Below are 27,254 nucleotides of genomic sequence, written 5' to 3' on the forward strand. Positions count from 1 at the left end.
GTTTAGCGTGCAATCCACTCGGGATACTTATAAGATACTACCATGATTTTTTCAGATTTTTTGGTCCAAAAATAAATTAGGCCAAAAACCGGCCTTACCGACGCTCCCCCTTTATTGATGAAATTATTTATAACTAGTATGATAACCAGATTTTGGTCCTAATAAAACTAAAATAGAAAAATTGATGGCTTTTCTGAAAAGATTTGAATTCGTCAATTATTAACCTCATACAATAAAAATGATATCAATAATTGTTTTTTGTTTATTTATGTGTTGCTTGATTATTAAAAATAGCTATATAAAACTTAAAATAGGTGTTTTGTTTATAAAATTTGTAGAAAATAATCAAAATGCTTAATTTTTTTGATAAAAAATTACCTTTCAAACGATTATACTATTTTTGGTAAGAAATAAAAAATCTGTCTTCGTGTACATTAGTCTAATTCAATATTTTCGTATAAAATTGTTAATATGAATAATATTTGTTGTTCTAAAAAAACTGTATTAACAAATAACTTACATTAGTGATTATTACGCTTTAAAGTATATTTCTGCTCTGGAATTGCTTTCTTTCATCGTAATATAAAAACTTATGTTTAAATATTATTAAATAGTTTTATAAACAAATTGTATAAATAAATGTAGATTTGAGATATTTTTAGACATTAGGGATCGCTTTTTTCTAGTATTATATCATAGTGTTGGAATTATATTACTAATTATTTTTTCTGCAAAAAATTTACCATTTTCAATATTTGTTTATGTTATAAAAAAAATTATATAAACAAACATGGATTTTAGGAATTTTCAGCCGTAAAGAAATTGATTCTTTCTTGATCTTTTTAAAATTATTTTTCTCATTATTTTTCCTAAAATTTTGTTATTAATCATTAATTGTTTATTTTATAAACAAATTGATGCAAACAGTTATAAATTGTAGCAAATTGTAAAAAACGGAATAAAAATAATTGACATTATTCCCCTCATTGCATTAACATAAAAATGAAATAAACAAATAAAATGAAAATTGGGGCACCCCAATATTAACATAATTTAATTCTGAATTTTCATTAAAAGAATTATTAAAGAAAATCGGCTAAAAATACCCACTAAAAAACGTTTTTTGCGAAATTAAAAACCTATATGGAATCGCACGATTAACATTATTTATTTTTTATTCGGACTGGATGAAAATCGGATAAATTAATAAATTTTATCAATTTTAGGGGTTAAAATTATGTACAAATTAAAAAAACTCAAATTACTTATTTATTTTTTAAAAATAGAATATGCGTTGGCTAGAAAAATGTTTCAGTGGCCCAAAACAGTTAAAAGTCGATGAAAAAATTATTTTTATAATTTTTTTGGATTAAAAATTCATACATATTGAAATGATCAGAATAAATCATATACATTTTTTAATTTGGACTTGCCAGGTACCTAAAAATGATATTTCTTTGAACAAATTCTATTTTTAGTATTATAAATTTACACAAATTACCTGCAAATGTATAGCGAAATTTATTTTTATATAACCTCTGGCTGATAAAATGGAGGTTAAATTATATTGATTTCTGCCCCTTTATTCAAGGTTATAAATACAGAAATTGAGAAATCTAACGAGCCACGATTTCACTGCCGTCAAATGGGGTATTTTCAGAAATTTTGGGTGATTTCGGAAATTCATAAATTAATAGTTAAAATCACTTAAGGTAGTTTTAACCAGAATCTGGAATCAATTTAAGCCCTTACTGGTTCTAGATTCGGGTCAAAATCACCTTGAGTAATTTAAATGATCAATTTAGGAACCAGAAACTATCCAAAAATTTTTGACGATCTTTTGAGAGGGTTTCCTTTTTAATGAGAGGAATATTTCTGGAGGTCATGATGCCATCAATCTTATTCATTGCTCCAATAGTAAGCTGGGTGGAATTTACATCAGTCAAGGTTTTTCATCCTTGTCCTTCAATCGGGTGAGTAATTGAACATGTGCTTTCCTGAGAGAAAGCTTTCTTCTTTAATAATTTGGTTTTAGAGAAGAGTATTTCATTTGATTTTTATTCTTTATTAAGACTAACTAGCAGTTTATAAACCCGATTGCAGGGTTGCGTACAATATTTACAGAGTCTTATCATAATTCTATTTATAGTGATATATTATCTTTGCTATAGCGAGCGCTGTAGCAAAAAAAACTTTGGTTACGAAGATTCATCAAAAGTTCCTCGTAGAATAATTCTAATAAACAAAAACAAAAAATGCGCAGTGATAACAAATTAGTTTGAAACCCGCAGACATGGGAAATCAATATGCATTTCATAAACACTCAGAGAAATAATCTCTTGTGACAAAAGAATCTTCCTTGCCTTAAATGGAATTTCCTCTTAAATTGAAGGTTGAGAGTATTTTTATTTTCCTCAACAGAAATAGTTTTGCAGACAAAATTTTCATCATACGACTAACTGCACCTTATCTGACAGCTAAATAATTCTGTTTGTTTAAAATAAAGATTTACGTCATTCAAACCAAAGCATGTAAGAGGACAATGCTTTTTTTACAAGCCAGCTTTTTCTCTGAGTGAAACCATACCTTCTTCTGACCTAACACTTACTTAATCGCTAGGTGAGTATGAGATAAGTTGACAACGTAGAAATAGTAATTTCGCCAGAACTATATTCTTGCGATCTTATTAGTCTGATATAAATTGATAACTATTCATGACCTAATCAGTCGAAGGCAAGTTGATGAACACACATGACCTAATATGTTGAAGACAAATTGAGATAGTCTCGCAGCCTAATCATTCAAAGGTTAAAGTAATTTTATACGACCTACTTAGTCGGATACAAAATGGTACAAGTTCTCGCGGCCTAATCATTAGAAGACAGTCATAATCTCTGGCAACATACTTAGCCCAAAACAAAAATTAGTATAAACTCTGGCGGTCCTATCAATCAAAAAAATACTTTTCTATTGACCTACACAGTTGAAAACAAATTAATTCTCGTGACCCGATCATTCGAAGGCATAGTCTCTAGCTACATACCTAGTCGGAAAGCAACGATGATTTAAACAAAATCTATATTTTCGCGGTCTAATGCTAAAAAGGTAGCGAGGCAGCTATTAGATCCCACGAAACAACTATCTTGGGTCCTAACATCTAATCAGTCGAGCAAAAGGGTTCTAAAAAATCAAAATCTGATGGCAATCGATCTAAAAAGCCTCACAAGCACCAATCCCCTACACCGCGATTGATAAAAAGATCGGCAGACTTATCGCAGCGTACATCGTAGAAAGAAAGAGGGATGTGATGGATAGGACTACGCCTTATTAGCGGGCTAATCTAATTCGAGAGGTGCAAGGATCCCTTCCACAAGGTTACCTATTGGTAAAATTCACGGTTCTGCTGCTGCTGATTGGAGACTGCCGGTAAGAGTAGATGGTGGCTCTGCAGGTCAGCTTCCGGTGTTACCAGAGTTCCCTATTACGGTTGAATTCAGTATTCAACACTAGACACAGTGCACAAAAACTACTCATTATAGGAATTGAGGACAATTTGTTATTCTTATTATTCTATAACTCCTTATAGAATTGGTCGCCTAGCAGTGGGAAGGCTTTTGACCGATTTTGTTTAAGCGACATTCAGGGGCCCCCCAACTCACAGGCGACAAATTCTGTAAGAGGTTATGTAATCCGAACCCTCAACTGAATGCCCTCTGTGTGTCGGTGCCTCTTACCACCTTGATCAAAAAGTTATAGGACTCTTCACCGTGTGGCGCTCTCGCTCGGCTGATTTCAATTTTTCTTTCTTTGTTGTGTTGGTAAAAGTGCCATTGACGTTTTGTCAGATTTTCAGCTTGAGGGCTTGACATTTGTTAAAATGACGCAGTATTGTGTACATCTATCTTTGCGTGTGCTTTCGATTTTCCACACAAAAAAATGTCATTGACTTTGCGCAATTCCATCGTTATCCGTGAGCATTTGGCTAAAAACGAAACGAATACCATCCAACAACCGCCGAATTCACCTAATGTGGCTCCCTGCGACTTTTTCCTATTCGGTCGACTCAAGCAACCGCTTCGCGGAACGTGTCACAGCACCCGAGATGACGTCATGGAAAAATCGAAGATGACTCTGATGGCTATACCACAAACCTATTATACATTTTTTTTCGAGGATTCGATTAGGCGCGTTGCAGTCGATGGGGAGTACTTTAAAGGGGACAATATTTATTATGATAAATAAACTTGTATTTTTGATTTTAAAAATAGTCCTAAAACTTTTTGATCAAGGTGGTGTATCACGTGGATCCGGTCCGTTCACTTGCGAAAAGAGTAGACATCTACATGTCACTTTGGTACTAGTCGGCTCCGGCGTGCCGATTACCAGTCACCTGGCGTCGCGTGAGCGTAATCGGGTTGCCTACCAGTAGGTAGGCGTTTATTGGAATATGTAAGATCGGCAAACTTTTTGCTCACTTTTCAGGTATAGTCAGGCCCGTGCCAACCTAATTTTTCTACTTATTTTCGGTTTATTTAAAGCATGTCAAAGTAAGGAAATTTAAAAACTATTAATTTTTCAACTAGCGATTGCAAAATAACATTATCAGCATCCACGAATCTTTCCGATTCCAATGATATATTACTTGCGTAGAAAAGTTGAAAATTATAAGGGAGTTGAATATCAAGAAATTTCAGCTTGGTAGTCAATTTAATAATAAATACTTCTTCAGTTTTCAACCTGTATAGACAAATTACACGTCTTTGGAATCTGAAAAATGCGTAGATTCCAAATATATTACTTTTAAATCAGTGATTCCATAATTAAGAATTTTGTAATCTCAATTTTTTTCCCCATTTTTCAACAAAGGGCCCCGAGAAAAGGGATGGTCTGCCCAAGTTCGCAGATACCGACCAGAAAGTAGGTCCTTGTCCGGCCAAGTCTTAATTTTCAACAAAATACCTGAATTTTTTATAAAAAATGTAAGTTTAAAACAAAAAATCGAATAGTTAAATTTTTAGTTGAAAGAATTAATATTTTTAATCAAAAAGATTTCTTTCAACATATTAGAAAATTTTTTGAAAAAAAACTGAACTTTTAGTTAAAATTATAAATCTTCAATAAAAAAATTACTTTCAATTAAATTGATGAATTTTCAACCAAGAGCGTGATTTTTTTGATCAAAAAAGACAATTTTTTAAAATAAAACATGAAGTTTGAACTAAAACAGATCAATTTGCAACCAAAAATGGAATAGTTAAATTAACAGTAAAAAAAGAACATTTTTTTTTAATTTAATGTTATACTAAAATGACGAATCTTCAACCAAAAAAAGATTAATTTTCTACTAAGAAAGTCTAATTTTCAACTAATAATAAGGTGAATTTTGTATTTAAAACCAAAGGAGTATTAGTAAATTTTCAGTCAAAAAAAAAATTTTCAACCGATAATGACGAGTTTTTATTGAAATACATTAATTTTATACTCGAAAATAAAAATTACAAATAATATAATATATAAAAATAAATGTTTTGCTAAAATGGTAAATCTTCAAGAACAAAGATAAATTTTTAACCCATTAGATGATTTATTAAACAAAAAGATGAATTTTCTATCAAAAAGATGCATTTTTAACCAAATGGTTCAACTTCTAACCGAAAAGATTTTAAAAACGTTACCAAAAAAGATGAATCTTTAACAAAATGTATGAATTTTAAACCAGACAGATAAATTTTCTACCCAAAAAGACTTTCTAACTAGAAAGTTTAACTTCCAAAAAAAACGGTGATACTACAATTAAAAAAATTAATTTTCTAGCAAAAAAGTTGAATCTTGAAAAAATTATACAAATTTCCATCGAAAAAGATGAATTTCCAACCAAGAAAATTATTATTCTATCAAAAAGTCAAATTTTTAAGAATATAAATAAATGTTCTGCCGCAGAAATAAATTATTAACGGAAATGATGAATGTTTCACCGATGACCGAACACAATGATTTTTTAACAAAAAAGATTAATTTTTAACCAGAAACATTAATTTTCTACACATGCATTAATGCATACTAATTAGTTAAATTTTCAACTAAAAAAAGGTTAGTTTTAAACCAAACATTGAATGAGTTAATTTTTATTTACGAAAATTATTTTAAAGAAAGAAACAAAGAATTTTCAACGAAATAATTTAGCTTTGAACAACAGCAAAATAATTTTTATGAAGAAAATTAATTTTCAACGAAATAGTTGAATTTCAACCCAAGAAATATATTTGTAATCAAAAATAATATAGTTTCATCAAAAAACGCACTTTCAACGGAATGTGTATATATATTTTCAACAAAGTAGTTGAATTTTCGAAATGTAAATTTTAAGTCAAACGTGATACAGTAAAAAATTAAGCTAAAAAATGTTTTTGAACAAACAAGACAAAGTTTTAATAAAGTGAATAAATTTTTTACCAAAGAAATACATAACAAAATTTATGAATCGTTAACCCGAGAAACCCAATTCTCTACCACGAACATTAATTGTCTACAATAAGAATTATTTTGTCAAAAAAAAAAAAAAAACATTTTTAACCAAATAGTCTACCAAATGTCGATTAATTAAATTTATATATGACAAAAATTAATTTTAAATCAAAGAAAGAGTTTTTAACAAATTATTGTAATTCAGAAGATTATTTTTCCGCCAAAAAACACTAATTTTAACCAAATACGTAAATGCTCAGCTAAAAAAGAAAAATTTTGAACTAAAAATAAAACAGTTGAATTTTAAATTGAAAAAAAATTAATTTTGAATTAAAAAAAAGGAATTTTTGACTTGTTTATATAGTGCAGAAAGATAATGTCCTGTCTGACTTGGTTCAGATAATTATTGTTACTGATATCAACTTAAGTGTGAGTAGATTTTTCTTATAAAGTTTTTATCCTATTATTAATGTATTTTTTAAATGATTTTTTCTGGATAATTATCATCTCTTAATAATTCATGTAGAATTTTGAGGTTTTTATCATGATGCCTATTGTCTGATACTCGGATTGCTCTGACAGTTAAATTAGTAATGATTTAAATTTTATCTTTAAAATATATTTTAAATAAAATTTGACTTATCTACCGGAATTAATATCTTTCCTGTACCCATTAGTAATAAGTTTATAGCCAGTTCGATTAATATTAATATTAGGAAAATTTATCTTATTTTTTAAATTGAGCTTTTTGAAAAAAGATGTCCTTTGCTCCGCTGGGAATCGAACCCCAGAACTTCCGATTGTCCGTTCAAACTAGATAGAGCTATAAATTTAAAAAAATTTATTATATTTTTTAGAATAATTTATTCCTTCTTCTATGGTGAATGGTAATTTTTGTGGTATGAATTTAAAGCTTTCAATAGATCGTCGATATTATTTTCTGATATACAGTTGAGGATATCATCACCATCTTTATAAAAAGTTTTTTTTGAGAATATGATTTTGATTTAAATTCGCTCAAAAAGCAGTTAAAACTCATCCTCGTCAAGAAACCTATTACCTTTTTAAATCATCAAAAGTAATGGTTAAAATAATTCTGGAGAATCAATCACCCCCCCCCCCCCCCCCCCCCCCCCCCCCCTTGCAACTTTAAAAGCGAAGGCTAAAGAGACCATGAGATCTCGTCCTTGCGTGGTTAGAAAATCAAATCGTTTACACAATTCCATATAGATGCTAGTGCTGCAATTCGATGCCAGCATTTTTAATATTTTGATCGGTTTTGTTAGTTTTCGAAATATATTTTAAAACAAATTTTTTTTGCATGCAATTTGTACCAATCATATTGAGCATTCTAACATTACGTCACACTCGGTCGGTAACGTCGAAATCTATCAACTTTTACCACTTGGGGGACTGCGAAGCATTGTTTAAATATTAGTTTAACTAAAATTAATTAATTTAGAAGAAATGAAGTCGAAAATCGTGATAAAGCTTTGCTTTTAACAAAGAAAAGCCATTTCTTTCATTATTGCTGCCAATTTTGATAGTTTACGAATAGGCAATCTCCATCACGAAAAATTATAAAGTGCAGTAATTGGGGTTATAACCTCAAGTATCGACGACTTATTTTATAAGACTTTTCGATAATAAATTATTTTAAATAGTTTCATGAAATTTTTGAAGAACTCAAAGAAGTTTTGAGATTATTAAGACATTTCAAGCTATTTTTATGCTTTTAAAGAATTTGTAAAGATATTAAAGAGACTTTAGGAGATTTAAAAATATTTTAAGTGATTATAAGAAATCCCAAAAGATTTTGAACAATTTCAAAGAATTTGAAGGAATTTTAAAGAATGATTTTAAGCAAATATCAGGAAATCGGCGGGATTTTAAAGTTTATTTTTAAAGGAATTAAAAATAATTAAAAAAGGTTTATTAATTTACAAAAAATATCATAAGATTTTAAGATATTTTTAGTTTTTTCTTGTAAAGAAAACATTTTAGTCAAACTCTTATGTAAATTAATGCTTTACACTCTACCAAGTTGTAACGCCTGATAGATTTCGACGTTACCCACCGAGTTTGTCGGAAAAATGTAAAGATCAGTACAAAACTATTTATTTTTCAATTTAAATATTTTAAAATATGTTTACAAGGTTCGAAATTTAAATTAAGTACGAATTTGTACAAATTCTAACAATTGAAAAAAAAACTGAAATGTATAACAGTTTACTGGCGGATGATTTTTGTTGAAAATTCATTTTTTTTCTTGAAATTTCCACTTTTGGGTAAAAAATTAACTTTTCCGTTGAGAATTCAACATTTTTTTTCGTAAATATAGTTTTTTTTCGTTAAAAATTAATGTTTTTGATTCGAAATTCAAGTATCCTATTTTCGATTTAAAATTAATTCTTTTCAGTTGAAAATTCTAGTATTTCCGTAAAAAGTTCAACTTTTTGGTTCAAAATTAAATTTCCTATTAAGGATTTAACAACTTTAATTGAAAATATATTTTTTATTTATTTTTTTCAACTGAAAATTTAACTACCCTCTTTCTGGTTGAAAATTCATCCTTTTTGGTTAAAAATTCCTCTTTTCGGCTTGAAAATTCCACTATTTTATTTCAGGTAAAAAGTTCAACTATTTATTTAGAAATTAAATTTTCTGTTGCCAAATCAATAATTTTATTGAAAATATAGGTGTCCTTCTGTTAAATTGTTTTTTTTACAAAAAATTTAAATATCCTATTTTTAGTCGAAAATTCGTCCATCTGGATAAAAAATTTAACTATATTATTAAGAAGTTCAACTATTTGGTTACAAATTAAATTTTCTGCTAAGAATTCAACAATTTGATTGAAAGTATTTAAAAAATTTTTTTAACTGAAAATTTAACTATCCTATTTTTTGTTTCTTATTTCCTATTATTATTTTCTAGTATAAAGTTCATTTTTTTGGTTTAAAATTAAATTTCCTGTTGACAATTCAACAACGTTGATTGAAAATATATTATTTTATTTACTTAATTTTTAACTGAACATTTAACTATCCCATTTCTTGTTAAAAGTTCTTCCTTGTAGTTGTAAATTAATCTTTCCGGTTTGAAAATTCATTTATTTTATTTCTAGTAGAAAGTTAAACTATTTGCTTAAAAATTAAATTTTATTTTGAGAATTCAACAATTTTATTGAAATATAGGTTTTATATGAATTTTTTTTTAACGGAAAGTTTAAGTATTCAATTTTTGTTTTAAAATTCGTCTTTTTAGCTTCAAAACTCAAGTATTTTAATAAAAGTTCAAATTAAATTTTCTCTTGAGATTTCAACAATTTGATTAAAAAAATATTTATTTTTTCACTAAAAATTTAACTGTCCTATTTCTGGTTAAAAGTTCATTCTTTTGGTTGAAAATTCGTCGGTATGACTTGAAAAGGAAACTTTTTGGTTTCTGATAGAAGTTTCAATTATTTCGTTGAAAAATAAATTTGCTGTTGAGAATTCAACAATTTTATTGAAAATATTGGGTTTTTTTGTTGAAATTTTTTTTATCTGAAAAAAGTATCCTATTTTTGGTGGAGAATTCGTCTTTCTGACTTGAAAATTCAACTATTTTGGTGAAACGTTCAACTATTTGTTTAAAATTTTAATTTTCTGTAGAGAATTCAACAAAATTTAATTAGAAATATTGTTTTTTTGTTCGAAACTAATTTTTTTGTACTGAAAATTTAACAATCCTATTTTTGATCGAAAATTCGTCTTTCTGGCTTGAAATTTTAACTATTCTGGAAAAATGTTTAACTACTTGGTTAAAATTTAAACTTTCCGTTGGGAATTCAAGAATTTGATTTAAAGTGAATTTTTGTAGTAATTTTTTTAAACTAAAAATTGTACTATATTTAAGTGCCCTATTTTTGGTTGAAAAAAGGGTCTTTTTTGATTGAAAATTCAACTATTTTAGTACTGGTAGAATTTCAACTGTTACGTTAAGAACTAAATTTTCTGTTGAGAATTCAACCATTTCTTCAATTTTTGTTGATTTTTATGGATTTTTTTAACTAAAAATTTAATCATTCTATTTTTGGTTTAAAAAACGTCTACCTTTCTTGAAAATTCAACTATTTTTGGTAAACTGTTTAACTACTCAGTAAAAAATCATTTCTGAATTAATTAATTAACATATATTAAATTAATCAATGGTTCATATTTGGTCGTAGGACTTTTGCTTTTATTTTCAGAAATTCCGCACATTGGCTTGATTATTGGACGTTAAATAGGATTTTAAATTTGATGTAATTCTCATTCAATCATCTTAAATTTTGAATTCGTTGCAATTATGACATTAGAAAAGTCAAGTTTTAATTTGAGGCCTATTTGAACACTTGATAAAGATGTTGTGATAAAAATTCTTGACTGCTTATAGCGGGAACATAAAAACTTCTACAGAAGTCTGAAAAACTGTTTACTATCACCGTTGGCTTAGCGAGCGTAATTCCGTTATAATTAATGCCCAGGAGTCTAGTTTTACTTCTCATGGCACCTACGTATAACGCAAAATTTTAAATTTCTTTTTCTAGCGCTTCTTCCGAGGGTATTCTAAAAGGTTAATAAATTAATTTTGAGAGCTGAAGACAATATTAAAAGCTTTTTTTTAATTATAATTTTAAAATATTTGCAGGGAATATTAGTATTGGAGGATAAAATGATAAATCAGAGCATGCCGAGCTTACAACAAGTACATTGTGGTTTAAGTGTATTTTGGAATGCGGTTGGTGCCAAGTCCTGCTCCAATGTTATCACTTCGCCCTTCTGTCGATTTCGTACTAACCTTGACCTGGTACTTGTCGACTCGAATTTATTTCATTTTCATTTAAATTTTCATTCAACTTTTACTCCTTATTTTGGATTTGAAGAACATTATTTAAATTTTTTCAGACGTCAAACAAAATTATTGTTTTAGGACTAATAGGTTCGATTTAATGCTTTTTAAAAATTATTTACTGTTTCTCTTTGACGAATAATTGTTTAACTGAAGAAAATTAAATAATGTTCATAATTGCAATTTTCTTAATGCAAACGTTTCAGTTTATTCGAAGTTTACAATGGTATTTTTTATTAAACCATACTTCTACTAAATCATCCCTTTATTAAACCAAACCTCATGCAACCGCTTGTTAATAAAAAATAGCTCCTGTCAATATTCAAGTTAAACTTAGGATTATATTTATGGTAAGTAATTTTTAGATAATGAAATAAGCTTTCAAATGAGCCCTCATTGAACCTTTCGTGACCAACAGCTTATGAAATATGAATTTGTTAATTAAGGGGACGCCTTCGCTGATTAAGTAACTTATATAATAAATTTTCATTGGTATAAAAAGAAATATATCCACCTTTCTTTCATAGATCCATAAAGTGGAAGGTCAGCTATGAAGAAAATAATTTTTGTAGTATTTAAAATCCAAAATTAATACAGTGAGGATTGAGGGATTTTTTTGCTTAAAAAATAATATTTTTAAATGTGACAGTTTTATTTAATTCCCACTCATTGGGTATCCTGCAGGATTGTGCTTTTTCAAGATAAAGTATTTGTTGAAGCAAAAAAAAACTTTTCATTTCTTAGCAACAAATTGTTATTAGCAATTATTTTTTCCATAATCACACCTGCCTAAGAAAGCTAAAAGAAATAGACAATAACCGAGGGGCAAAAGGGATACTTGTAATATTTTAAATAATTTTTTACCTGTAACAGATTCTTTATAAAAAAAATTGTTTGAACATTTTCCATAAATGAAATCAATTAGAAACAAATTAGGGTAATTTATTTTTCCTGGTCTTATTTTGCAACTGATATACTAGACAGTGATTTTTCGATTTTACAAGTGAGAAAAAATATTAATAATGATAAATACCCTAATGCTATTTTATTGAGATCTAATAGTTTAAATTAAATTTTAAGCAATCATTAGCAAAGAAAAAAACGAATGAAAGTTTCATTATTTATTAGCTCAAAATTATATTCAGTATTTTTTATTTTATAATTATGTAGCTCTATTATTCAATGCTTATAAAAATTGTTTGAACAATACTTTTTTTAGCAACTAAACTGTTACAGATAGAAAATTAATTTTAAAAACTCTACATCCTTAATTTATCATAGTTTTTGTCAAAATTTTGTGGACAAGCTTGAGTATTAAGAAAAATTATTGTTTTTAAGAATTTGTTACCAAAAGGTAATATAGACATTTAATTCTACAAAAACTTTTTCCTAAAGAAGCCCCGAATGAAAGCTCACTTAATTTTTTTAGCCTATGTGTAAAGTAAAGTTGAATTTTCTGGTTCACTGCACGTTTTGGAAATTTTTTAATTGAACCATCGAAAATTTCAATGGGCTAAAAATTAAATAAGCTCTTAATCAAAACATTAGGTTGTTATCAATAATTTAAATTTTGTAAATGTCGAAGTAATAAAAGTTAAATATTTATTAGACAATAGTATTAATATTATAATATTAGTAATTTAAAAGATTAGAAATTAATTAGAAATTTATCAATATAATTCAAATTTATTAAAACATAAGATAAAAGAAATTGGTTTGAAGGAAAAACTTTGCAGAAGAAGTAATTATTTATAAGTTTTCAAATCATTTCAAAGTAAATAAATTTATTAAAACTCATTTCAACGTTAAATAATGATTTATTGTTATTTTGAACATAACCAAATTTATTTCTAACCTTACGTATAATTCGATATATTACCATGCATGTTACCATTTGATAAATTTTCTACTTTTTAAACTCTGAGAAAATAATTTTTAATCTCTTGAACAGAATAATTATCAAGGAAAATAATTTTTTGATTGGTTTATAATAAAATACAATGAATCTCTTTACCCAGCATAAACGAAAATTCTTACATAAATCCTTCTTCAGGATAAAAATTAAATTATCACATAATTAAAATAGAATTTATCATTTCTTGTAAAGAAAAAGGTAATTAATTCTAAATTTCCTTATTTAATTACAGATAAATAATTAATTGTAAAAATAAGGTTTCGAATGAGCCGCTTTGCCCCACACGTGCCGCTTAGACCCATTTTACCGTTCATCTTCACAAATTTGAATTTAAATATTCATTTATAAGGCTTCCGAAATAAATATACGCATATCCAATCCCCCCCCCCCCCCCCCCCCCCCCCCCCCCTAACTAACTTCTAACCTCTCAAGTCAAATAGAAATTGGTTATTCTTTAATTTGATAGTATGAATTTAAATTTTCAACCAAATTTTATTTTTCCAGCCCTTGGGCGAAGGAAAATCTAATTTTCTAGTTTGCTGTAAGTTCCGAAAACACTAAAGAAGCGAAATTTAATTTCAGGCTGAAGAAATATAAACGTCAGACTGTTAATGTTTATAAGCGCGAAGTTATTACAAAGAGAATTATTCTTTCAGGGAGCAGGCTGTACTGCATTACTCGTGGCTGTCGTTTCGAGAAAGCTGGAATTAACAAGGGCAGAAAAACACGTTCATAATTTTATGATGGACACACAATTAACGAAAAGGGTGAGAATTTTACGTTTCTCTTATAGTGGAAGAATTTTTAAATTTAATTTATGAAATTTTTCATTCATTTAAAAAAAAACATTCTATAACTTTATCTACTTTTATAGCGGTGTTGGTAGTGACTTGTTACTTTTAGCAAAAGAACGAAAAATTATATTTCCAAAAATGTTATAGATTTAAATTTAAATCGTTGAAAATGACAGAATTTTATTTAGAAAGCCTTAACATTTAAGCAATTTTTCTTTTTAGGAGTTTGAAACAGCAAGTATTTTTAATAAAATAATTTTTAATTTAAAGCCTTCATGATAGAATAAATTTAATTTCAAAACTTTTGGAATTAAATTTTATTTTCATTCAAATTTTAAGATAGGAGATCTTAGAATTGAATCATTTTAAAGTGGTGTAAAAATCGTATCAAAAAGTTTATTCAAACGTTACAAAAGCCAAGATTTATTTTTTACAATTAGTAAAATATTTAAATTTCTTATTACAATCAGCAATTACCAAATTTCTAGCGTGTGAAATTTGTCCATTTCGATACTCTGTATGCGTTAATATTTCCAGATGGTACAAATATTTTATCAAACACTTAAAGGTTAATTAGTTGAAAAGAAGTTTTTCAAATTGAAATTGCTCTGCTTATTTGCACTTTAAACACACAACTTAGAATGTTTCAATTTAAAATTACTCTGTTCCAAACACTTATAATTTCTAAATCTACATTTTTAATTGCAAGTTCTACAGTTTTGTTGTATACTGTAAATTTTACAATTTTATTTTAATTGTAAATTTATTAATTATGTTTTAAAGTGTAATTCTACCATTTATTGTAAACTATAGATTCTACCATTTTTCTGTGTATCTTAAGTTCTATAATTTCTTTGCAATTTTTAAATTCTACCATTTTTGTTGTCAATTCTACAATTTTTTGTAAATTTCACTGTTTCTTAAACTGCAAATTCTACCATTTTGCTGTAAATTTTAAGTTCTGCAATTCAACATTAAATTGTGAACTCTACAATTTTTTGGAAATTTTAAGTTCTACAATTTTGTTTTAAATTGTAAATTAGACAATTTTATTGTAAATTGCGAATTTTTCAAGGATATTCTGAACTATAAATTCTACAATAATATTTTGAAAGGTAAATTCTACAATAATGTTGTGAATTGTAAATTCTAAAATTATGTTGTAACTTGTACATTCTACCATTGTGTTGTAAATTGTAAGTTATACAAATTTTTGGAAACTGTAAATTCTACAACTTTTATAAAAATTGTAAATTCTACGATTTCGTTGTAATTTTAAATTCAAGACTTGTGTAAATTCTAAATTCTACCCTTTTTTGCAAACTGTGAATTCTACAAATTTGTTGTAAATAGCAATTTCCTAAATTCGGTTGTAAATTGTAAATTCTACCTTTTTGCAGCACTTTTTACCATTTATATATTTTCAAATTGTAAAACATCACGTTGTCTATTTAAAATCGAAAGCGTTCAAAATGGAATAATTTCGAATTTTGATCATCGACATTTAAACAATTTTTAATTACAAGGGTTAAAATTTCATAATTCTTTATTTTAGTATTCACAATTGTATAATTTACAATTACATTAAAATATGACAAATTTTTAAGATAATTCTACATTGACAGTTGAAGGTAAATTCTTCGAAAAATTTTCTAAGCGCATATGTCAAAATTTTAGCGTTTAAAATTGAAAAATTTCGAGCTCCATAATATTTGACCATTACAAAAATTCACGAGTGCATCAGAAGCTTTGTCATTTATCACAAAAAAATATTAGGCAGAGGTACATTTAAAGGTTGCTTTATTGATTTAAAATTTTTTAATCAAAAGTAAAAATTAAAATACTTGCGCTTAGAAAAACGTTTTTTTTTTCAGCAAAATAAGATTCTTTGTTGTTTATTTTGCAGTTAAAAAACGCAGCAGCGAACGTGTTGCGAGAAACGTGGCTTATCTACAAACATACTCGTTTGGTGAAACGTGTAAACCCGGGTCGTGTTCGGGCACACCAACGAAAATTTCTTTTAGCTATTTATGCGTAAGTAAATTTCATATTAAATTATTACTTTGATAAAGTATTTTAGAATCATTTGTCGATATGGTACTTTTATCCCTAAAACTAAATTTCCGGGCATTTCTTGATTTTACAAGGGCACATCAATTTTTCACTTTTGAAGTAATCAAAACTGAACTCAAAATAAAGCGCACACTATAAAAATCTTCTAAATTAAACTTTTGACAATTAAAGCTTACAAAATTTTTAATTCAAAGATTTTGCATTAGAACCTTTAATCATTTACGTAAATAAAATGCAAGATTTTTATATTTTTTAATCAAACGATTTTAAAATAAATATAACTAAACTGCAAAAATTTTATTTTCAAACTTCTGTTTATTAAAAGGTTCAAAGATTTTTTATTAAAAAATATTAATCCACGCTATTACTGCCAATTTTCTTAATTAAAACTATTTCTCCCTCTTAAGCTGCCCTCTTCAACTAAATACAAATTCAGAAGAGGTAAAATAACTTCTTCCAATCTAGACAAAATTGGAAAGCGAAATTTCCTTTCTTCTACCTCAATAAATATGTGAATAGTAAAACTAACCTTTCCAATTCAAATTTTCATCCCTTCTAACTCGATTAAAATCTTTAAAACAAATAATGCTCCTCTTTTAATACAAAAAAGAACTTTGAACTGAATAAAAATATCAAGCAGACCAAATTTTCCCGCCTTTAATTCAATTAAAATGTACAAAATAGAAAAATTTGGCTCTCGCAAATCAAACAAATAGACGGAAAACAAAAAGTTGTCCTCTTCAACTGAATGAAATTGCAAAATTGAAAAAATGTCCTCTACTTTTCAGATAAAATTGAAATTCGAATTTTCCTTTCTATTACCTCAATAAAATTTTTAATAATAAAACCAAACTTTTAAAATAAAAATATCCTCCCTTGTATCTCGTTAAAAATCTTAGGATCAAAATTCTCACTCTTCCAACTCAATTAAAATCTTCAATAGAAAAAATTACGCTATTATAATTAAAAAAAAAGATTGATTGTTTAAAAAAAACTCCCCTCTTTCAATTCCGAAAAAAATTTCTTTCCTTAAATTCAATACAAAAGATGAAAAAAATTGCCTTTCACAGTTCAAAAAGAAGATAAAAAACTAAAATGTTAACCCTTTCAACTCAATAAAAGTCATAAACATGAAAAGAGCCAACCCCAATTTAAAAACAAAATTGAAAACCAAAATTGTTTTCCTTCGAAATCAATAAAAAAAATTAAACCACCGAATTTTGCCGCTTTCAGCTTAGTAAGAATATAAAAACTTTAAAAAATTCACATTTAACTCAATAAGACACAATAAAGAAAAAAGACCTCTTTCAGTTCAGAAAGAATTGAAAATTTTGTTTTTTCTTACTGTTGCAATAAAATGTGATCCTTGCTATCCATAAATTGTTTAAGGCCAAAACTTTCTCCCTTCTAAGTCGATAAAATTCTTGAGGAAAAAAAAATTCCCTCCTTCGTTTTCAGAAAAAACTTGAAATTAATATTTCCTCTCTTCCAAATCAATAAAAAATAATAAAAAATCACCCTTTTCGAATTCTAGAAAATAACTGAAAATAAAGTTTCCTTCTTTAACTTAATGAAAATTCAGAAGAGAAAAAATACCCTCTTCCAATTCAGGGAAAATGGAAAATCAATTATTCCTCCCTTTCTACTCAATAAAAATGATTATCATAAAAAATGTTGTCGAAACGTTCATAAGATATTAGGAGAACAATTTTTCCTTGCTTCAAATTCCGTAAAAATCATAAAAACAAAAAAGTCCTCTCCTTTAACTCATAAAAAAAGATTGGAAATAAAAAATTCGTCCTCCAACGCAAAATAAATTCTTTAAAAATAAAATGTCCCCTTCAAATTCAGAATAAGTTGAAAACCAGTATTCTCTTCCTTTCAACTTATTCACAATCTTGAAAATAAAAAATATCCTTCCAATTGAGAAAATATATATGTACCTAAAAATTCTCTTCTTAAACTCAATAAAAAGATTAAAGGAAGAAAACTGCCCCTTCCAATTCAAAATAAAAATAGAATCAGAAATTTGATAACTTTTCACTTGATAAAATTAATAAATATAAATAGGGCCTCTACCTATTAAGAAAGAAAAATAAAAACCAAAATTTGCTCTCTTTGAAATCAATAATAAATAAAAAATGTAACTTTTAAATCATTAAAGTGTAAAAAATGAAAAATAAATTCTCTCTTCCGATTTAAAACAAATATTGCAAGTAAAATATTGCCACTTTCATAATTAAAAAATAGAAAAAACAAGAATTAATGAAAATTCAAAGCAGAAAAAATTTTTTTTCCTATTTAAAAAAAATTAAAAATCGAAATTTCCTCTCTTCCAACTCAATAAAAATGCAAGGACAACAAAATAGCTGCATCAAATTCAGAAAAACTGAAACCCAAAATTTCCTCCATTCCAACTGAATAAAAATATTTAAAAAAATTACCAGTTGCAATTCAGCAAAATATTGCAAATAAAAATATCTTTCCTTTGAACTCAATAAAAATGTTACAAATGCCACATTTTTTTCCTTTATTTGAATAAAAATGTGAAAAATAAAAATTTCCCTCTTTTAATTGGAAAAATTTTTTTAATAAAACTCTTCTTTTTTAACTCAACTAAAATTCAAAAGAGAACGAAAATGATTTCTTCCATTATAGAGGAAGTCGAAAATTGAAATTTCTTCCCTTTGTATCCAAGAAAAATGATAATAAAAAATTATCCTTTGCCTCTTTCAATTAAAATTACAATCAAAATTTCCTCCCTTCCAATTAAATACATACCTTTGCAATTAAAAAATACCCTCTTCTAATTCAGAAAGAAGATTTAAAATGAAAAATTGCCTTGTTCAAAACAATAAGGAAGCTAAAACGACAATATAATAAAAATATTCCAAGTAAGAAGCTTCCCTATTTCAATTCAGAAAAAATTGAGAAGTTTCATATACAAATAAAAGTTTTTTTTAATGGGACAATTAAAAATGTAACGTTCATAGTTTAAATTTATCACTCTAAAATTTTAACAGTTTAAAGTCTGCTATTTTAAGCGATTTATTTCTAAATAGATCAGATTAGAATTTTTGAATTATATTCCTTTTTTTAGATAAAAAATCTAATATTGCTTAATATTATTAAGCTGTTAGTTTAAAATGATTATTGTGAAATTGAAAATATTTCATGAAGTTTCAATCGGGCATTTACATATGTTTAAATACTAAGATTTTTAAGAAGAAATAGTTCAATTTTTAATGTAAAACCTTAAATTATTACCCAATTTTGAACTGTTTTAGAATCATATTCAAAAATTAATCATTAACTAATTATTAACTCTTGAAATTCAAAATCTTATAATTTTTAATTGCATAAGTTTTCAAAATTGATTCAAATTTATAAATTGTAAAAAACACGCTTAAACATGAAGGCATCAAATGGGAAATTTGTGAAACAAAAGATTTTTTAATTACCTATTGTAAACTTAATGCTTTAATAATTGAACAAGTTTTTCCCGTTCTCGAAAAATTTCCTGTCATTTTCCTATTTTCCTGGTATAGTAGCCACCGTGGATTTTAATATGAATACGATTCAACTTCAGATTAAAGATATAACTTAAAAATCTAAATCTGAAAATAATTCAAAGTCTAAGATAATGATCGATGATCACAATTCTTTCAACCAAGAAAAAGTTTTATTTCTCGCGAGAAAACAAGAGTAGTTTATAGTCGAAAAGGGGTAACAATGTTTGGTATCTCGACTAAAACATGTTAGTAATAAAGAGATAAAATCATACTGCAGTACCATAAATTTGATGTGGTCACCAGTAGTGAAACAAAAAAGAGACAGATTCCTATAGACTTCCTTTCACTCTGTCTGACCATTCGTGATTTATTCTACTACACACTTGAGTCGTTTCCTTTCTTAGAAAATTTCCCATCTTTCAATTATTTCCGGACGTTGAATAATGGTTGCAAAAGTAATTTTTTTTTATATTTAAGAGTTTTTCAAAAATACTTGTTGTGAATTTTCATTAGGGTTATTTTGAAATTTCAAGTTGGGAAATATTCTCTAAATTTGGTGCTTTCTTTTGCAGTTTTCAGACTTGAACAGTCCCAATTTTTTTCACATATTCAAAAGCTTTTTAAATTTCTGAATTCATAACACCATTCTTTAAAAAATAATTCTTAATTTTAATTATTATTTTAATTCATTTCTACCAACTTTATTTTTCTTGTCTTGTCTATTATACGCTCTCGACCTGTATAGACGAACATTTTCCGTTCAATGAGTTACACAAATAATTAAATAAAATTCTCAGACATTTAAACACCTCAACATTTTAGGATATTTTTTCTTCTTTAGAAAATTTAAATCATATAACATGAATTTTGTTAAATAAAATTTAAGAATTTCGTAATGTAAATTCATAAATTTCCTCAAAATAATGTAATTTATAAAATTCCATTTTAAAAACCCCAAATCGAATTGAAAAACTCCACCAAGGAGATGAAAATGAACAAAAAAAGCAGGAGCATAATTTTAAAGATTTTACTTTTTGAAATTTCGAAAAAAAATTTTATTTATTCAGAATAAATATCTGAAAACGTACGAAAGCTTTTTGAATTTAAATTTTTTAGATTCCACAAATTAAGATTAATACTAAAGAATATGATAAATAAAAAAATAATTCATTTAAATCGTTTTTCCATGATTTTTAATCCAGAAACTGCTAATTTTGAAACAATTGTAATTTTTTAAATAAAAAATGTTCAAAAATGATCGAAAGATCAACTTAAAACTTTTTTAGGATTTAAAGTTAAAATCTTTGTTTATGTTAAATACAAAATATTAAATGTTTCTTATAAAATATTTATATTTATTGGTAAAAAATGTAACTACATTATGAAAAATTTAAATATTGTACGGTAAATTCATTTCCTTGGTTAAGGATTTCGCAAATGTACTGTTCGCAAAATTAATATTTATGTTAAAAAATTTCTCATTTTCGTTAATAATAATTAATCTGTTTTATTTAAAAATGGAACCAAGAAATATTATTCTTTTTGGGTGAAAACTTCAATTGTAAATAACAGATTTCGTAAGAATTCACATTGTTCGGTTGAAAATTAAACTATTTCGTTAAAATTTAACTTTTAAATTTTGAAATACTTTTTTTGAATTTTCTCAAGAATCTCAGAGAAATTATATTCTCATAACCTAAAAAGCAAATGAACTACTCTGTTTTGTTTGAGAATTTCAGTATTTTGAAGGAAATTCGACTTACATAAATGAATTTACCTGTTTTTTTATTTCAAAAAAACCTTTATTGTTTGAAATATCCACTATTGCATTTTTTTAGAACTTATATTTTTTGGGTAAAAAATTAAATTCCTTTGTTGGATATTTATTTATTTGGTTGAAGATTCATCATGTTAATTGAAAACTCAACTATCTGGTTAAAAATGTAACTTTTTTTTGGTTAAAAATTCGTTTCTGTTGAATAAAGTAAACTTTTTTCTTATTAAAAATTTAAATAATTTCTTAGCAAAGAACAAAATATTTGTATTCAATGAAGAAAGAAAATTTAAACAAAATTGTTAAATAGTGCGGCCAAAAGAGGAATTTGCAACAAAACTGGTAAATTTGTTACTGAAAAATAGGTTAATTTAAATCTATAATAGTTACCAGAATACAAAAAACACCAAAAACAAGGCCATTTTTCTATAAAGTATTAATTGTTTTGACCAAAAAAGATCGGTTTCAAAAAACAGTTAGTTTTAAACAAAGAGTTAAATGTTCGACTAAAATCACAAAGCTTTAAAAACAAAAAATTTAACAAAATATTTACAAATTTTACTTAGCACTTACATTCTCAACCCAAAAATATAAATTCTCGAAGAAAAATGTAATAGTGGGTACTTAAATCAAAAATATTATCATTTGACCAACTTTCTACAAAACAACTGGATTTTTTAACCAGAAAATATGAATTTTCAGTCAGGAAGATTACTGTTTTACCAAAAAAGACCAGTTTTTCAACTAAATAATTACATTCGTAGCCAAATATATGAATTTTTAACAAAAATTATGAATTTTCAAGTAAAAATAAGCTCACAGAAAATATATGAATTTATAAGGAATCGGTTACAAATTTTAAGAAAAAAAATTTTTTTACTTTAATGATAAATCTTTAACCAATGAGATAAGTGTTCAAAGAAGTAGTTCATTTTCTAAGCAAGTAGTTCAATTTTCTATCATAAAATGCTAATGTAAAAAAATGCAATAGTTTGTATTTCCATCAAACAAGATTGTAGCTTGAAAGAATATACCAAAAATAGTCTAGTTTTAGTTTTAAAAATAAATTTGTAACTGAAAAATAAAAATAAAACACATTTAAAAAAAATAGTTCTATCATTAACCGAAATGATGAATTTTTAACAAAATATGTGAATTTTCTAAAAGGAGTTGAATTTTTAACTTATAAATGATAAATTTTCAACCACAAATAGAATTGTTAACGTTTCAGATTACTAAATCAACTTTCGAGAAAACAAGAAGACAAATCTCAAACAAAATAGCTCGATTTTTAAATCAACAGTTCAATTTTGAAGGAAGAATATTTATTATTAACAAAGAAGTTGATTATTAACCGAATAGTGTAATTTTCTTACCAAACTGTTGAAACTCTAAGTCAAAAAGACAAATTTTTTATAAAACATTTGAATTTGTATTTTGAAAAGTAAAGAAAAACGTGTAATATTTAATCTTTTTGTTAAAAAACAATTTCAATAAAATTTATAATGAAAAAGACCGAAAAAGAATAAACGTTAAGGAACTAGATAAATCTTCAATAAAAAGAAATTAAATTGTAGTCAACTAGTCTGATTTTCTACTAAATTGTGGAAGTTTCAAGCCAAAAAAGATACAAGACTAAAAGGTTATTTAGCAAATGAAAAACAGATTTTTTTCTTTGCTTTTTTAGGAGGGAAAAAGGATTTTTTTTAGATTGCAATAGGAACATTTTATGGTAGTTATAAAAATGTTTTCGTTACATTCTTGGTTTTATTTTCAGGAATTCTTCACATTAAATATCTCACCCAAAAAAGACTTTTATGTCAAATCAAAAGCAGTTTAATTTGACTGGAATGATGAATTCTCAATTAAAAAAGATTACTTAGTAATCAAAATTGTGAATTTTTAAAAAAATAGTTACATTGATACGTTTTCAACTGTGTTTAAAAATATATCTATAGATAGATTTCTGAGCCCTTATTAGCAATCCTGTTCGACATAATGAACCTCTCGGAAATTTAATTATCTTCCGGTTGTAAAAAAATAGCACGTGTCTGATAATCCCTTAATATACCTCAGCGTTTTCATATCGAGAAGTGATAAATGGTTAAGCACCGTGAATAGAGGTAAAAAGGAAAAAAACTGGAACGGTTAGAAGCTCATAGAAAATCAAGTAGGGAGAGGAACACCATTATGGAATTTCTTCCTCTATCAGGGACGAAATTCATTAGCAAAGTACTGAATTAGAAGAGTCACAGTTTTAATCGGACAATTATTGGCCCCAGAATTTGATCCTTCTATTCCGAACCTTGCCAAATGAAACTGGAGACCAACTTTCGCCAAAGTCTTCTCATGACTTTCAACTTATTCAATTTGCCATTTAAGGGTATTAAACCGACTCGGCTTTTTGCCACATCGAAGATACGTCTACGACGATGCATTATTTAATGTTATATTCAAATCACATAGTCTGAAGGCAATTTCACTTGAAGGATCAAACCGATTTTTTTTTTTATTTTCTTGTCTTTTTTTTATTGAAAATTGGTCAACAATTAGCGCCTGTAAAATGCAAGGCGCGAGCAAAAAGGATGAGGTTACGTTATATATATTTTTGAAAAATTATCATTATAGTACTACTTTAAGCAATGTACTACTTTAAGCAACAAAAAATCAGTATTTAAAAATTGGAAGCCACTTTAAAGTAAGTGGGTGACTGTAGCCCGGCAAACAGTTTCAGATGGCGCGTTGCATCTCACAGGCGCAAAAAGACGCTTCATTTTTAATTAGAAAAATAAACAAAATTAAACTTTTAAAAAAAAAATCGATTTCGTCTAGCGAGTAAAATCGCCTTTAAATGATGTGATTTGAATATTACAATAAATAATATATCCTCGTAGACGTATCTTTGATGTAGCGAAAACCTGAGTAATTGCAATCCCCTTAATACTGTAAGACAGAGGATCGCACCGACCTAGATTCAGTTTTCATTTATTATTGTTTTATTTTTATCATTTAAGACTTGCATTTTAAAAGTATTCAGGATTTTATCGGATGCATGAAGACTTTTCTATAATCCAATCGAGCTTGATTGCTTTGGCGATTGAATTCTTTTTCTGAGAGCTTTTTGTGAGATTATGTCTTTTAACAGGAAAATCGATATTTCTTGTTAGCAAGCAATATCGTAGATCATCTTCTTGAGTGATCAGCTTTTTATTTTTATGGCTTTGTTATTTGAAATTTCTATATGCCTCCCTTCCCCCACAAAAAAAAAGATCGTGCGAGATTTTTGGATTTTCCGATGTATAATACCATATTTTACAAAAAAAATTCTAAATTTTAATTATTGCCTGCATATTTGTGCTTTTATCGAAACTTTGAATTATGAAGGGTACATGAAAAATTCCATCTTCTTTGTTGAAAATTCATATATTTTATTGATAATTCATCTTCTTTAGTAAAAAATTAACCTTCTTCGTGTATAAATGAACTTTTAGTTAACGTATACATATTGTGCTGTGTTTTTCGTAAAATAATTAATTGTATTGATTCAAAAATCAGCTTTTTGAGTAAAAATGTAACTGTTCCAGTGATTTTTTTTTGTTTTGTTTAAGAAATAATTTCCTTGACAGAAATTTTAACTATTCTTTTTTTGATTGAAAATTGATATTCTAAAAGTTAAATTGATCGTTCCTCGTTAAAAACTCATGTATTTTATTTTTATTTCGTCTTCTTTGTAAAAATTAACATTCTTGGTTAAAAAATTAACTTTTGGTTACAAAAACTATTTTACTGATCTTTTGTTGAGAATTAATTTGATGCAGATTAATTTTCTTGGTTTAATAAATTAAATTTTTGTATAAAAATTCAACTTTTCGAGTGAAACATCGTATTTTTCTTAATTTATTTTTTTGACTGAAAATGTAACTATTTCGTTTTTGATCCAAAAATTTGTCATTTCTGGTTAAAAGTTTATGTATTTTGTTTAAAATTAGTATTTGATGTTTAATTCGCTGTTTGTTGTTTCAAATTAAAATCTTTTTGTGTTAAATATTAACTATAAAGTTTTTCGTTAAAAATTCATCTTTTCAATCAGAGATTCATCGTTTTAGTAAATGAAATAAAATTCACTGATGATTTTTTGCAAATATTAACCTTCTTGGTTAAAAAATTACCTTTGTCATTTTAGTTTTAGTTGAAATTTCATTAATTAAATTTAAAAAATTAATATTTTTTGTCGAAATTCACAATTATTTATTTAAAAATCAAAATATTTGGTTTTTAATTTTTTTAAATTAATTTGGTTTTTTGCCAATTCATATATTTTATTAAAAATTTATCATTTTTGTTCTTTATTTAACTGATTGGTAAATTTACTTACTTCGTTAAAAATTAAACTTTTTTAATCGAAAATTAAGTTTCTTGTTGAATTTTCTTCTTTTCCAGTTTAAAAGTCAACTTTTTTATAAAAGATTTAAATCTCACGCCTTAAAACTTAACAATTTTGTTGAAAATTCATCAATTTGGTTGAGAATGAAACTATTTTGTTAATAATTCTTCTTATTTTGTTAAAATTGTCTAACATTTCAGGTTTGAAAATTCAACTATTTTTCAGAAAATTATTTTTTTTACTTGAAAATTAAAAAATCTGCCGAATTAAATTGTTCATTATTTAAAACAAAATTCATCGTTTCAGATAAAATTTCATCTATTAGCTCACTAATTTGATTTTTTATTGAAAGTTTATATTTTCGAATTCAAAATTCAAATGATCTGTAGAATATGTTTCTTTTTGACTTAAGAATTCAAAAATTCTGTTGAAAATTTGACTATTTCCTAAGAAATTAATCTGTTATAGTTGAGTTTCCAAATATATGTTTAAAGTTAGTATTTTTTTGGTTGAATTTAACTGTTTTTTTTCTCAAATTAAAATTCTTTTTAAGTGAAAAATATTAACTATTCCATGCGTTCCTAAAAACTTAAAAATTAATTGTTTTAATTGAAAATTTGAATATTTTGTCGTAAAATTACTTTTTTTCTTGGGAATTAATACTTTTGCAATGAAAATTGAACTTTTTATGAAAAATGGGTCTTTTTACTTAAAAATTCAACGATTTGGTGGAAAATTCAACTTTTTATGGTTGAAATTGAACAACTTTAAGAAAATGCGTCTTTTTCGCTGCGAAATCTAACCATTTCGTGGAGAATGCTTCAACTAAATTTTTTTCTGATATTATTGATATATAAGGTAGTTTTTGTGTCAAAGGTCATAGATATCTCAAAAAATAGATTTTCTATGATTTTAAGAATCAAAATATCAAAACTGATATCATTTCAAATAAAACGCATTTTTGATGAAAAATGTTCAAATTCACACAAAAAAAAACATTAATGTCAACCATTTTTTCTACAATTGAATTTTTTCAGACTGTCTCTTCCTATAAGAATTTGAAACATGATTGAATTTTAATAAATGTTGGTAAATTTTTTCCGGAAAACATTCTTTACAACTGTACTCTTTCGAATTTTCAATGCAAATTTTTCTTTAGCTGGAATCGTTAGAAAGTTTTGTTTTAAAGATAATGTTTGTCAAATGAATAAGTATATTTTAAGATTATTTAGTTATCTTTAAAATTGAAAATAGAGTTGTACAGAATTATTTTTAAAATAAATCTGCTATATCATCAGAGATGGTACCTTACCGACAGTAGATCAACCCTCCAAACCATAAAGGCAGAAAATCTACACTATATTGATTCCCAACGGAGTAAAAAAGGAGTAGGATCTTTTTTTTAAGAAATAATTTTAATTTTAAAATATTATTTTTCATCTAGTCTGATTGAGAAATTAAG

General features: G+C 26.3%; 1 protein-coding gene across 1 annotated transcript in view; it reads left to right on the top strand.

Annotated features, from left to right (window-relative positions):
• Positions 1 to 27,254, top strand: part of LOC117182986 (small conductance calcium-activated potassium channel protein-like) — a 144,477-nt gene that overhangs the window by 94,588 nt on the left and 22,635 nt on the right. Inside the window, exons 7-8 of the mRNA XM_033376112.1 lie at positions 13,912 to 14,022; positions 15,956 to 16,083. Coding sequence (XP_033232003.1) covers positions 13,912 to 14,022; positions 15,956 to 16,083 — 239 coding nt within the window. The remainder of the gene's footprint in view (positions 1 to 13,911; positions 14,023 to 15,955; positions 16,084 to 27,254) is intronic.

This window comes from Belonocnema kinseyi, chromosome 2 (assembly GCF_010883055.1).
Source record: "Belonocnema kinseyi isolate 2016_QV_RU_SX_M_011 chromosome 2, B_treatae_v1, whole genome shotgun sequence".
Classification (NCBI taxonomy): domain Eukaryota; kingdom Metazoa; phylum Arthropoda; class Insecta; order Hymenoptera; family Cynipidae; genus Belonocnema; species Belonocnema kinseyi.